The sequence below is a fragment of the Primulina eburnea genome, chromosome 1 (assembly GCF_022965805.1).
Source record: "Primulina eburnea isolate SZY01 chromosome 1, ASM2296580v1, whole genome shotgun sequence".
Classification (NCBI taxonomy): domain Eukaryota; kingdom Viridiplantae; phylum Streptophyta; class Magnoliopsida; order Lamiales; family Gesneriaceae; genus Primulina; species Primulina eburnea.
In genome coordinates, this window is record NC_133101.1 from 58,331,605 (window position 1) to 58,343,582 (window position 11,978).

The 11,978-nt window shown below is 42.5% G+C and overlaps 1 protein-coding gene and 1 long non-coding RNA gene across 5 annotated transcripts; both read right to left on the reverse strand.

Annotated features, from left to right (window-relative positions):
- Positions 1-1,556: 1,556 nt before the first annotated feature.
- LOC140834245 (uncharacterized) lies at positions 1,557-3,422 on the reverse strand. Of its 4 annotated transcripts, XR_012118696.1 has the most exons (3): positions 2,897-3,422; positions 2,221-2,281; positions 1,557-2,141 (listed from the first exon to the last, which is right to left on the reverse strand). It is a non-coding gene; the product is annotated as an uncharacterized lncRNA (long non-coding RNA). The 4 variants fall into 4 exon arrangements; XR_012118697.1 differs by having other exon boundaries at positions 1,557-1,853; positions 2,221-3,422; XR_012118695.1 differs by having other exon boundaries at positions 1,557-1,963; positions 2,221-3,422.
- A 6,357-nt stretch (positions 3,423-9,779) lies between these two features.
- LOC140813060 (uncharacterized) lies at positions 9,780-11,017 on the reverse strand. Its single transcript, XM_073171479.1, has 2 exons — positions 10,485-11,017; positions 9,780-10,409 (listed from the first exon to the last, which is right to left on the reverse strand). The coding sequence occupies exons 1-2, from the start codon at positions 10,977-10,979 to the stop codon at positions 9,825-9,827; spliced, it is 1,080 nt and encodes a 359-aa protein (XP_073027580.1). The 5' UTR covers positions 10,980-11,017; the 3' UTR covers positions 9,780-9,824.
- Positions 11,018-11,978: the final 961 nt, after the last annotated feature.

Here is an 11,978-nt window from a genome sequence, read left to right on the forward strand (position 1 = left end):
TCGCCTGGTTCAATAGAAGACTTCAATAATTTAAAGATTTTTTAAAAACGATATAATTTTGAGAAAAAAATAATTATGATTCCTCATAAAATTGTTTCATATAAAATTTTTAAAGCAAAAACTTGTGTGAGACGGTCTAACAGGTCGTATTTCGTGAAATGAATCTCTTATTTGAGTCATCTATGAAAATTATTACTTTTTATTGTGAATATCGGTATGGTTGATTCGTCTCACAAATAAAGATTCATTAGACCGTCTCAAAAGAAACCTACTCAATTTTTAAATATTTGAATGACGTCCATATACACCATCATTTATGACCTAAGAAATTATTGAATCATACCACACGAACACATATATTATGAAATCATCCTAATTAAATTCATATAGTATTACAACTATTATTATTAATATTAAATATGAAATATTTTCTAGATTGATGAGTAGATTATTAAAAATGAATTTTAGTTTGATAATTTTTTGTAACTTTGTTCATTTCTTTAATGAACTAAATGAAAGAGTGAATGAAAAATAGAGGTAGATGCGTGTCTGAATGAAAGACTGCATCGATATGGAATTGGGCAGAAAGGTTACGCCAGCAAGCTCACAGTCTTTCAGGTTTGAAATTTGCCCATATATGTGCATTTAGAATCACTACACGAAAAATACTTTTCCGCAGCACGTCATCAACAGCGTGCATTAAAAGCACGCTGCGAATACTATTTTTCACGGCTTGCACTCATATATGCATCGTTAATAGTGTTGCACTTGAAGAGATAACGACGTGCATTAAAAGCACGCTGCGAATAATAATATCCGCAGCATGCATTTATGTGTGCTGTTAATAACCTATGTAATTTTCGCAGCTCACAATAAAAGCACGCCGTTAATATTATTATTAGTAGCGTGCATGTTTATGTGCGCTGTTAAAAGTAAATCATTTTTTTTTAAAAAAAAATCGTGTTTAGACATTAGCGGCGTACATTAATCATATGCCGTCAATAATATTATTAACGACATGTATATTATTAGTTTAATCACATTATTTAACGTATTTTAATATCTTGTATGATTTTTTTTATCAAACAATAATCTCTTTGTGTATATGTTTTTTCTTCTTTTTTGATCATGTGTTTATGCGTGTTGTATGTCCATTTTTTCTTTGGCCTTGTGAAAGATCAATCCAAGAATACGACGATCAAATGTAATAATATCACTACAAGGAAAAAGTCTAAAGACAATGTTTTTTTATGCATTGTTTATGTGGCTAAATTATTGTTGTTAAAAACACTTTTGTTAAAAGTTAGCTCAATGACAACGTTTTTATGCGTTGTCTATGCTAAAAAAGACAACGTTTTTTATGCGTTGTCATTGAACAGGCTTTTAACAACCATGAAACAACGCTTTTTCAGCGCATAAATAGAGTTGTCTTTTATATTTAAATTCTTTTGGGTTTATACCTTTTAATTAAAATATTAATTACAAAATCTATTTTGAATAGTCAAATATAGAAACATGCCAAAAAATTCTAAAAATAACAATTATTAGAATCAATAAATCGAAACAATAACTATTTTAAATATCAATCAACATTTAATCTACATAAAATTTAGATAAAAACTCCTACAGATGCTAAATATACATTATGAACAAAATACTACAAAAACCATAAACATAACAAACAAACACTTGGTGATATTTGCTATACAATTCACTAATCACTGCAACTATTGATTTCACATAGTAGTTATGTACAGAAGACCACTTTCCTCTCGTTCATGAAATTTCCTGCAGCAGATCATGCTAATTTGCACCACTAATGTAACCACATATTATCCATATTCATCCATACCCTGCAAAGATAAATCATCAATGTCACCTTCTTGCTCCCCTATTTCATGAAATTTCCAGCAGCAGGTGTCTCATTCTAACAAATATAAGATGACAATTAGCCATTTATTCCCTGAAAAACAGTCAATGAAATATCAGCTGAAATCTTCCTGTGCAAGCATCCATAATCCGCAAACCAATAGAGTGCATGAAATTAGGATTGGTAGACTGCATGGAATTAGGAATATCAATTCTCAACCGGGTCACCAAGCAAGTGAATTTTCTTCTGATTGGTAAGTATTACACGGGGACTGCACCGCATCATTCAGAAGAAATCCTACTTATATCATTCATGTTAAGAAAAATATTGACAAAGTTAAGAAAACGGACCTGGTTGTGATCAGGAAATGGTATGATTGATGCACAAACACCCAATAAGTGACATCATCAGCTATATGCACAAGAAGATGGACACTACAATCACCATCATTTATTATCATTTTCAGCTTATTCATATGCTCGATTTTAAGATCATAATTCATCTCATACTTATCCAAAATGCACTTATCATACATAATTGAATTTCTAACTCAATTTTCCCATATTTCATCAGAAGATATTGAATTGAAATTTGTTCGTTTTGATAGGGTAATTCGCACAAAACAGAAACTTTGTACCATACTTCTTAAAACGGATTTTAGATTCGTCAAATTAATATCTTGCTCATTTTTCACTCAAATCAAGATCCGCCAATGGAAATGAAAGAAAAATTGATCATATAATTTTTTTTAGTTGAAACTAAATTCAAAATCATAGTCGTTTACTCCCAGAATTCAGTAGAACACACTACATTCACACAAGGTCTTATACATTTTCAGAACATGAGCAGTTCCAGTAAAATATTCATAACTCTCTCAATTCTTCATAGAATTAAACAATTTTACTATCATTTCGAAGACAAAACATAGCTCTACAACTTTACTTCAGCCCATAATCACAAAATACGAACACATAACTCGCAGCAACCCCAAAACAAAAGGCTAAATTCGAGCATAAACATAATTACCGAATTTAACTCCAGGTTCAAAATTCTCTAAACCTACATCATAAATCCTATATATAAGTCAATATAATGCATTAAAATCGACGAAACAAATTTAAATCGGAGCGGTCAAAAATTCAAAAATCGGCAGCCTACTCAAATGAACCAAGGCTGGAATTTTTGAGCCCAATGTTTACCAAAATCGGAGCTTGAACTAATCGCTATCGGTTTCGAGTTTGTGACACGCCGGGATATCTCCGGAGTTACTATTCACGACTTGAAACAACCCAAAAATACCCAAGCAAAATTAACCAAAAACACACCAAAATCGGACAGAAACAGCGTGCGGTTCAGGTCGCAAAATCACCAACGATTCAAGCTTATTTGCTTCAATTCTACCTTAGATGCAAGCTACAGGTCCTGTGCTAGGTGTAGGGTGCTCGACCGACCCATTTTTGGTGGTGCAAGCCGTCGCAATTTGGAGACGGGGAGAGAATGGCCGACGAGATGGGGGTTCAAACACAATAGCTTTTTTAAAGTCATTGTCTTGGAACGAATTTTTTTTTTGCTCTATGACAAAACCGTTGTCCATAAATAGGTATTTTGGGTACAAACAGACACATAAAAAATAACACAGACTGATGGATATTAGTCTAGAAAGTGGTTTATTTTTATTAGTTGAGAGCAATTAAGAATTGATTAAGGTTGTAAAAATTAGATTGGGTAATTAATTATGGAGTAGGTCCAATAGAGAGCCCTTGTAGCATCAAGGGAGCCTATAAATAGAAGCTATCTCACCATTTTAAGGGAATTTTTCATATTGACTCATAATATGCTCTAAAAGCCTATAGCTTTTGTGAGTACATATTTTGGGGTGTTTGCTAATTTGAGTGTTGGAGGATTTTTGGTTGGGTATCCCCCGATACCTCTAACCCCGATTCGTGACGTAGGTGGCGACCCCGAGATTTATTGACGTGGACGCGAAAGTAGCGGATATTCTCTCATACTGACGTGTTCACCCGAGCAGACTAATCACCTAGATTTCTTGTAACATCAGTTTGGCGCCGTCTGTGGGAACCCTGCCACCTGATCACTGAGAATGCAAACACGGTCGCATGCAACTCATGACGCCCAGGAGGAGCATGGGCGCCCTCCTCCAGCTCGACCGCAGCAGGAGGAGTTCCTGATCACGTCTGAGGTTCTGAAGGCATTGATGGAGGAAGCAGCATCTAGGGCTGCAGCCGAAGCCGTGGAGCGATACCTCGCAACTCGGCAACAGTACAGCGAGAACAGGGGAGCACACGGAGAAGGAGCTCATTCGCATCATTCAGATAGAGTCTTACCAGAGAGAGAGGTAGTCGGGACCAACAACGTGCCACCGACAAACCTAAAGAAGGGGACTGCACTCCAAGATGACGAGGCTCATAGCCAGGCACCTCCTTCCTGTCAGAAACTCCTCGCCAAGAGAGGAGAAGAGGTTGCAATGGCATTTTCACCTGCACGACGTAGCCCTTTCACCGCAGCTGTACTAGCGGAAATGCTGCCAGTTGGATTAAAGATAGCAAACCTACCTGAGTATAAAGGAGAAGGGGATCCACAAGATCACCTCGACAAATTTTATGCAAAGGCAGACCTTTATGACATCAGCGACGCTGCTTACTGTAAAATCTTTCGAACTACCCTATCAGGACAGGCCCTTACTTGGTTCAACAAGCTACCCCCGGGGACAGTAGGCAGCCTGGATGAACTCACCAGACGTTTTCTTCAACAATTCTCCATTAATAGGAAGTATCCCAAGACAGCATCTTATTTGTTCACCATAGTCCAAAGAGAGGGAGAGAGCCTGAGAGAGTTCGTACATCGATTCACTCAGGCCGTTCATGAGGTCCCATACGTCAATCACGATTTACTGGCAAGAATCATGCAACAAAACCTTCTTCACCGGAGATTCAAAGAGTCGATAGCGGGAAAACCCCCTAACACTTTGGAAGAATTACTTGAAAGAGCAGAAAAGTACATACGCATCGAAGAAGCAGTAGAACCTCGTTATCTTGTAAAGAGAAAGAGAGAAGATGAGAAATTCGGGGTCAAGAAGGAAGAAAGACAGGTAACTCAGAGCCCTCATCTCCAGCACATCCCGCTAAACTCACGCTTGACAGACATACTAGTGGTAGCCGAAAAGCAAGGTCTTTTGCAGCCCCCTCGCCCTATGAAAGAGAACTCGAAAAGACAACAATCTGACAAATATTGTCGTTTTCACAAGGACAAAGGTCATACCACAGAAGATTGTTTTGTCCTGCGAGCAGAAATAGAGAAACTCATCAAGCGAGGATACTTGGGCGGTTTCGTGGATAAGTCACGAAATCAGCAGGACAGTAAGCGCCCGGAGTTCCAGCGCAAGCCCAGCCCTCTGAGAGAAACAATGACCAAGGGAAACGGCCCGAAAGGATAGAGGAGAACCTCCCTACTGGAGGGGTCATCGCAGTAATTTCGGGAGGCCCGGCATGTGGGGATTCGAATAGGGCGAGGAAAACTTTGATTCGCGCAGCATTGCAAGAACTTCCATCTGCTGCTAGTACCAAATCGCACACCGTACTCGAGATAGCCCAGTCGAAGGAAGGTATGGTGTTCGGTGACAGTGACCTGGAGTTCCCTCGTGGGGAACACAATGACGCCCTAGTCATCTCCGCCACCGTTTCCAATTTCTGGGTGAGAAAGATACTAGTGGATTCAGGGAGTTCTGCAGACATCATTTTTTATAGCGCTTTTGTAAAACTAGGAATCGACAATGCCCAAATGGCCCCGGTAAACACCCCTCTGGTTGGATTTGCGGGAGAGGTAGTTGAGGCATTGGGTGAGGTTGTGCTTCCCCTTTCCTTGGGGTCTTACCCACTAAGGACCACTAAGATGGTAAAGTTTCTCGTGGTGAAGTCTCCGTCAGCATACAACATTATTTTGGGGCGTCCTAGCTTAAATTTGTTTCAGGCGATAGGCTCTACGTATCACATGAAACTTAAGTTCCCCACACCCGGGGGAATAGGGGAGGCCACCGGTGATAGCCGATTGGCGAGAGAATGTCATGCCATCACCTTGCAGGGGACAGCAAGTCACCGAAAGAGGCAGGCTGCCTCAAAGGACTCGTCACCCAGAAATAAGCAGAAGTTGGAGCATCATCCAGGGAACAGTGAGATTCATATTGTTGAAAGCGAATCAGGAAGAGACGAGAGACTTAAAGCCGCAGAAGTACTGAAAAGTATAGAAGTAATACTAGGAAATTCCGAGAGCAAGGTCAAGGTTGGAACAGGTTTACCGACTAATTTGGAAGAAGCCCTGACAGCCTTTCTGAGGAATAATGCAGATGTATTTGCCTGGAAGGGTGAAGCATTGCCAGGAATACCCCAGGAGTATGCGCTCCACAATCTCAAAGCAGATCCAAAGATAAAACCAATCAAGCAAAAGAAAAGAACGTTTGGTCTCGAGAAGAGCAGACATATCAGTGAAGAAGTAGAGAAGCTATTAACAGCCGAGTATATCCGCCCAGTCATGTACCCAGAGTGGTTGTCAAATGTCGTACTCGTACCAAAGCCGGGCAACAAACGGCGGTTGTGCATAGATTTCACTGATCTGAATAAAGCATGCCCCAAGGATCCTTTCCCGTTGCCAAGGATTGATTCATTAGTAGACTCCACCGCCGGGTGCGAAATGCTTAGCTTCTTGGATGCATATCAAGGCTACAATCAAATTCGGCTAGCACCTGAAGATCAGGAAAAAACAAGCTTCGTAACTGATCGAGGAATTTACTGTTTCGAGGTGATGCCGTTTGGATTGAAGAACGCTGGGGCAACTTACCAGCGGTTGGTAAACAAGATGTTTGAAAAAACAATCGGGCGCAACATGGAAGTGTATATATACGACATGTTTGTCAAGAGCATACTGGCTTCAACCCACACGGAAGATCTCAAAGAATGCTTTGACATTCTGAGAAAGTATAAAATGAAGTTAAACTCAGAAAAGTGCACATTCGGGGTCGGAGGAGGGAAATTCCTAGGTTATATGGTGTCAGTTAGAGGGATAGAAGCTAATCCTGAGAAGATCAGTGCTGTTTTGAACATGTCTCCTCCGAAAACATTGAAAGGAATACAAGAGTTAACAGGACGGATCGCCGCCCTTAACCGGTTCATCTCTCGGTCGGCAGATAAAGGCCTTCCATTCTTTAAAGTGCTTAGACAAGGGAGTAGATTCAAATGGACGGGCGAGTGTCAACAAGCCTTCAGCAGCTTGAAGAAATATTTGACCACATCACCCTTACTGGTAAAACCATGCGAAGGAGATACGTTGTTCCTTTATCTAGCAGTCTCGGCCGAAGCAATCAGCGCAGTGATAACTTTAGAGGAAGGGCGCGAGCATAAGCCAGTATATTATGTGAGCAAAACATTGCAGGGTGCAGAACTTCGGTACACCATTATCGAAAAACTGGCCCTGGCGCTGGTCACTGCTGGAAGGAAACTACGTCCTTACCTCCAATCGCATCAGGTAGTAGTGTTGACCAACCATCCCCTGAAAAAGGTACTTTCCAGCCCCGAGGCATCTGGTAGGATGGTCAAATGGGCGGTGGAGTTGAGCGAGTACGGCTTGGAGTACCAACCGCGCCCAGCGGTAAAGGCCCAGGTTCTGGCAGATTTCATAGTAGAAATGGAGATAGTGGAGGCAGAATGTTCCAGCCCCACTTGGGCACTGTTTGTTGATGGATCTTCCACTGCATCAGGGAGTGGAGCCGGGATATTGTTAGAAAATCCTCAGGGAGACAAGTTTCAGTATTCCATAAGGCTTCAGTTTTCGGCATCGAATAACGAAGCAGAGTACGAGGCTATTATAGTAGGATTGAAGCTAGCCTTAGCCGCAGGATCAAAGAGGCCGGTAGCGCATAGTGACTCCCAGCTTGTGGTTAACCAACTTCAAGGGACTTACGAGGCTAAGGAGGAGAAGATGGCCAGGTATGTGCTCCGGGTTAATGAGCTGCTCTCACGTCTAGAGAACTATGAGATAAAGCAGATACCCAGGGCCCAGAATGAAGTAGCAGATAAGTTAGCCAAGTTGGCAAGTTCTATGACAAATATTAACAGTAGAAGGGTCACTTTTCTAGCCATTACTAAGGAAGAGGCGGAGGGACCAACTCTTGAGATTCTGTGTGCTGGAGAGGGTGAACCGAGCTGGAAAGATGAAATCATCAGTTTTCTGGTGCAAGGAAGCCTACCACAAGATCCTTCTACAACCCGAAATCTTCGGATAAGAGCCGCTCGATTTACTATAATAGATAATGAGTTGTACAAAAGGGGCTACTCTTTACCGTACTTGAAGTGTCTCGCTCCCAGTAATGCTAACTACGTACTTCGAGAGATTCACGAAGGAATTTGTGGGAATCATTTAGGAGGAAGGGCATTGGCCCATAAAGCTCTGCGACAAGGGTATTTTTGGCCCACAATGAGGCGTGACGCAGAAAAATTGGTAAGACACTGTCGTGCATGCCAAGAGCACGCGAATATCATTCACCAACCAGCTGCGCTCTTGCAACCTTTAGAAAGCCCCTTGCCTTTTGCACAATGGGGAATGGATATCGTGGGACCATTTCCCATAGCTTCTGGGCAGAGAAAGTTCCTTCTTGTGGCCGTCGATTACTTCACGAAGTGGGTAGAAGCTGAACCTTTAGCTAAGATAGCTGAAAGAGACGTAATAAACTTTTTGTGGAAGAATATTATCTGTAGGTTTGGAATACCACAAGCCTTCGTCTCAGATAACGGAGCACAATTCTCAGGTTCCAGATTAAGAAAGTGGTGCGAGGGGTTTTCCATCAAGCAATTCTTCACTTCCGTAGGAAACCCCCAAGCGAACGGACAAACGGAAGTTACAAATCGTACTATCTTGCAGCACCTCAAAACCCGATTAGGAGCAGCCAAAGGCAAATGGGTGGACGAACTGCCGAGTGCCCTCTGGGCTTACAGGACTACGTCACGCACCTCTACCGGAGAATCACCCTTTAATTTGGTTTATGGGGCAGAAGCAGTGGCTCCCGCAGAGATAGGAGAACCTTCCGTGAGAGTCCAGAATTATACTCTAACGGATAATGAAAAAGCGATGAGGTTATCTTTGGATCTCATAGACGAGCTTAGGGAAGAGGCATCACTCCGTGCAGAAAGGTGCAGGGCACAAATGGCCAGAACATACAATGACAAGGTTAAGCATAGGTCATTTCAAGTAGGGGACTTAGTCTTGAGGAGGGCAGAAATCTTGCGTCAGATAGGTAAACTTGATCCAAAATGGGAAGGCCCGTACAAAGTGATCGAGATAATCAAAGGAGGAGCCTATCGTCTTCAGCAACCAGATGGGAAAACCTTACCGAGGACATGGAACATTGCAAACTTAAAGAAATTTTACGTATAGACTACGTGTTTCTATTTGTTTTTACTTAAAGAACAGTCAGTGGCAAGATGTTGTTAACTGAGTTACGTTTATCAATAAATTTAATAGTTTTTTCTTGCACTTATCGTCTTATCGTTTCATTTAACTGGAGAACAAAAAAAAAATAAAAAAAAAATAAATATTTGTGTAAAGCGCGCAGAAATCATCGCGAGACCCGAGATGTCATAGAGAGCCACCCAAGCATAAGAGACTTGGCCAGCCCAGCGGGAGAGTGCTCAGACACTATAAGAGGTCACCAAAATAGAGTCCCGGGATACCCACACTAGGGTGATAACTTCCCGTCGAGACCACAGAGGCTTAGTAATGCCTAAATTCATATTTAACTAAGCACCAGCATAAAGTATGACCGAAATAAAAACGAAAATTAATACCCAGATGACATAGTAATCAAAATAAGCATCGACTAAAAAAAATAGTTGTGCAAAAATGCGATCTCAGAATTAAGCTCAGACAGGTCTAGTAGTAAAAGCAAAAATCATCCCTCCTCGATAGCTTCGTCAGCAGGGAGCAAGTGCAGCGCACCGATGACCTCGCAGTCAGCATCCCCTGCTGGGGGAAACTCTGGCAGAGGGTCAACCTGAGCAGTATCATCCAACTCTGCCACATGAGGTGAAATCCTCATAACCACCTCCTCAGGAACCAACCCTGTCAAACGGAGCTGGCGACGACAGTCTCGCACCACCTCATCACGGAGACCAAAAGCGTAACTATAAACCTCATCAGCATAGGCCGGAGAAGCACGAAAGGTTGCCAGTGCTTTCTCCTTAACACCCGTCACAAAAGACTTCCCCGTCTTAGAAGCCAAGAACATCCCGCCAGTCTTCACCTCGGTATGGTGTTTGTCATAGAGGGAACCAAGCTCTTTACGCAATTCCTCATCATCTCTGATCTTTTCCTCACATTTCTTTGTCAAGCAAGAAAGATCGTCTTGGAACTTCATGTTCTCCGATCGAAGGCGTTCATTTTCTTCCTTTAATTGGGAGAGTTCTCGGCGAAATCGAGCCTCCTCAGCTCGGCCTCTCTCCTCTCGAGCCTGGTAAGCACAGGCCAGAGACACAGCCTTAAAAGCAAGAAACAATTGGTTACATCACATAAACATCCCTGCGGAAAAGGCACTAAGGGGCAAGGAACGCACCTGGCAACCTATCAGGGCCAGACTGTGGGATAAAGCAGCAGGGGGTTGAGGGACCAAATGGGCCACGTCATGATCACATATCATCTCCCTCCCCTTTCTCCATCCCATATCAGGGTCGTCTGTATCCCAAAAAGACCCCACTCTCTCCTTAGCATTAACTCCTTCCAAGAATAGAGAGTTCTTCCGAGGGCCTCGAGAAGACGATATCGGATCTCCACGACCTTTCTTAAAATTTGGCGGGGTCGCCACTTCGCCTTTCCTCTTGCCATCATCATGTCCTCTAGTACACTGGTCCTTTCTTTTATCCACAACAGCTCCAGAAGCATGGCTGTCAGTAAACGTAGGATGAGTCCCCTGACGACCTTGAGAACTAGACCCTCCTCCACGACCAGACGGGGGATGCGACCCCGAAGTAGGGATAGAAGATCGAGGAGCGGGAGGGTAACGCCGGTCATCAGCTCTTTTCTTCTCTCCGGTAGGAAGAGGCCTCCCCATAGTGTCTTCGCGAGCTTGAAGGGTGGCCAAGTTCACGCACAACCCTAGAAAGACAATAGAGGGCAATGAAGCATCAAAAAATCATAATTCAAGTGTAAAAGTTAAAAATAACAAATATCAACGATGTGCAAAAAGACAATTAGAGCAACAAAAGAGATACCGCAGGCCAACAAACTCTTAGGATCGAATAAATCATCAAAAAACCCCAGGGTTTGACACTGAACTTGCAAATATCGATGAATCATTCTCATTTTCACAACACTACAACTAGAGCTCCAAGTTGAGGGCACGCCCCACCAACTATCCTTTACAAAAAGAAAATGGGACCGCCAATCCCCTCGAGTCGAGCGGAGTCTGACCATAAACTTGCAACCAGCATGAGGCTGAAAATAGACGGAGTAGTCAGGCTTAAGGCATCGTACTGAAAAAAGAGAATGAAACAGAGAAGTAGTAGCCTGAAGTTGAAACTTGTTTGCTCGATGACAGAATCCCAGAAAATAAGTAAGTGAGTTTGGGAACAATTGACTGAAGCTAACACCTAAGGTACGAGTCACCTCGACTAGTAAAGAATGAGGAGGAATGGAAAACCCGCTATTAAAGTGCGCCAGGGTCACGGTGAAATACCCTGCGGGTGGGTTGTGATAAGAATCCCCCAGTCCAGGAGCCTTAAACTCATAATCAGACGAAATTTCCAGTTTACCACTCAAGCGCTTCACATCCTGAGGAGTCAGAAGGCTCCGATCTAGGTCCCCGGGAATAACTTCTTGATCAAGATGATCACCTAACGAGGGATCATGAAGGCAAGATAGAGGCACTTGGGAGATGAGAAGGGAAGCACTCTCAAGATCGTCCATTAAATCATCATCACCCAAAGAACCCAAGTCACCAAAAAAGGTCAGGTCACCCAAAGAACCCAAATCACTCAAGAGGGACGGAGTGTCAGAGTGGTAGGAGCAAGTATCTGTAGCCTCGTCCCAACTAAAACCACTCGAAATGGGA

Excerpts from the sequence above, each read along its gene's own strand:
- LOC140813060 (XM_073171479.1), bottom strand. The coding sequence starts at position 10,979 with ATGGGGAGGCCTCTTCCTACCGGAGAGAAGAAAAGAGCTGATGACCGG. Across the intron at positions 10,410-10,484 it reads TGGCCCTGATAGGTTGCCAG|GCTGTGTCTCTGGCCTGTGC; the intron begins GTGCGTTCCTTG and ends CTTGCTTTTAAG.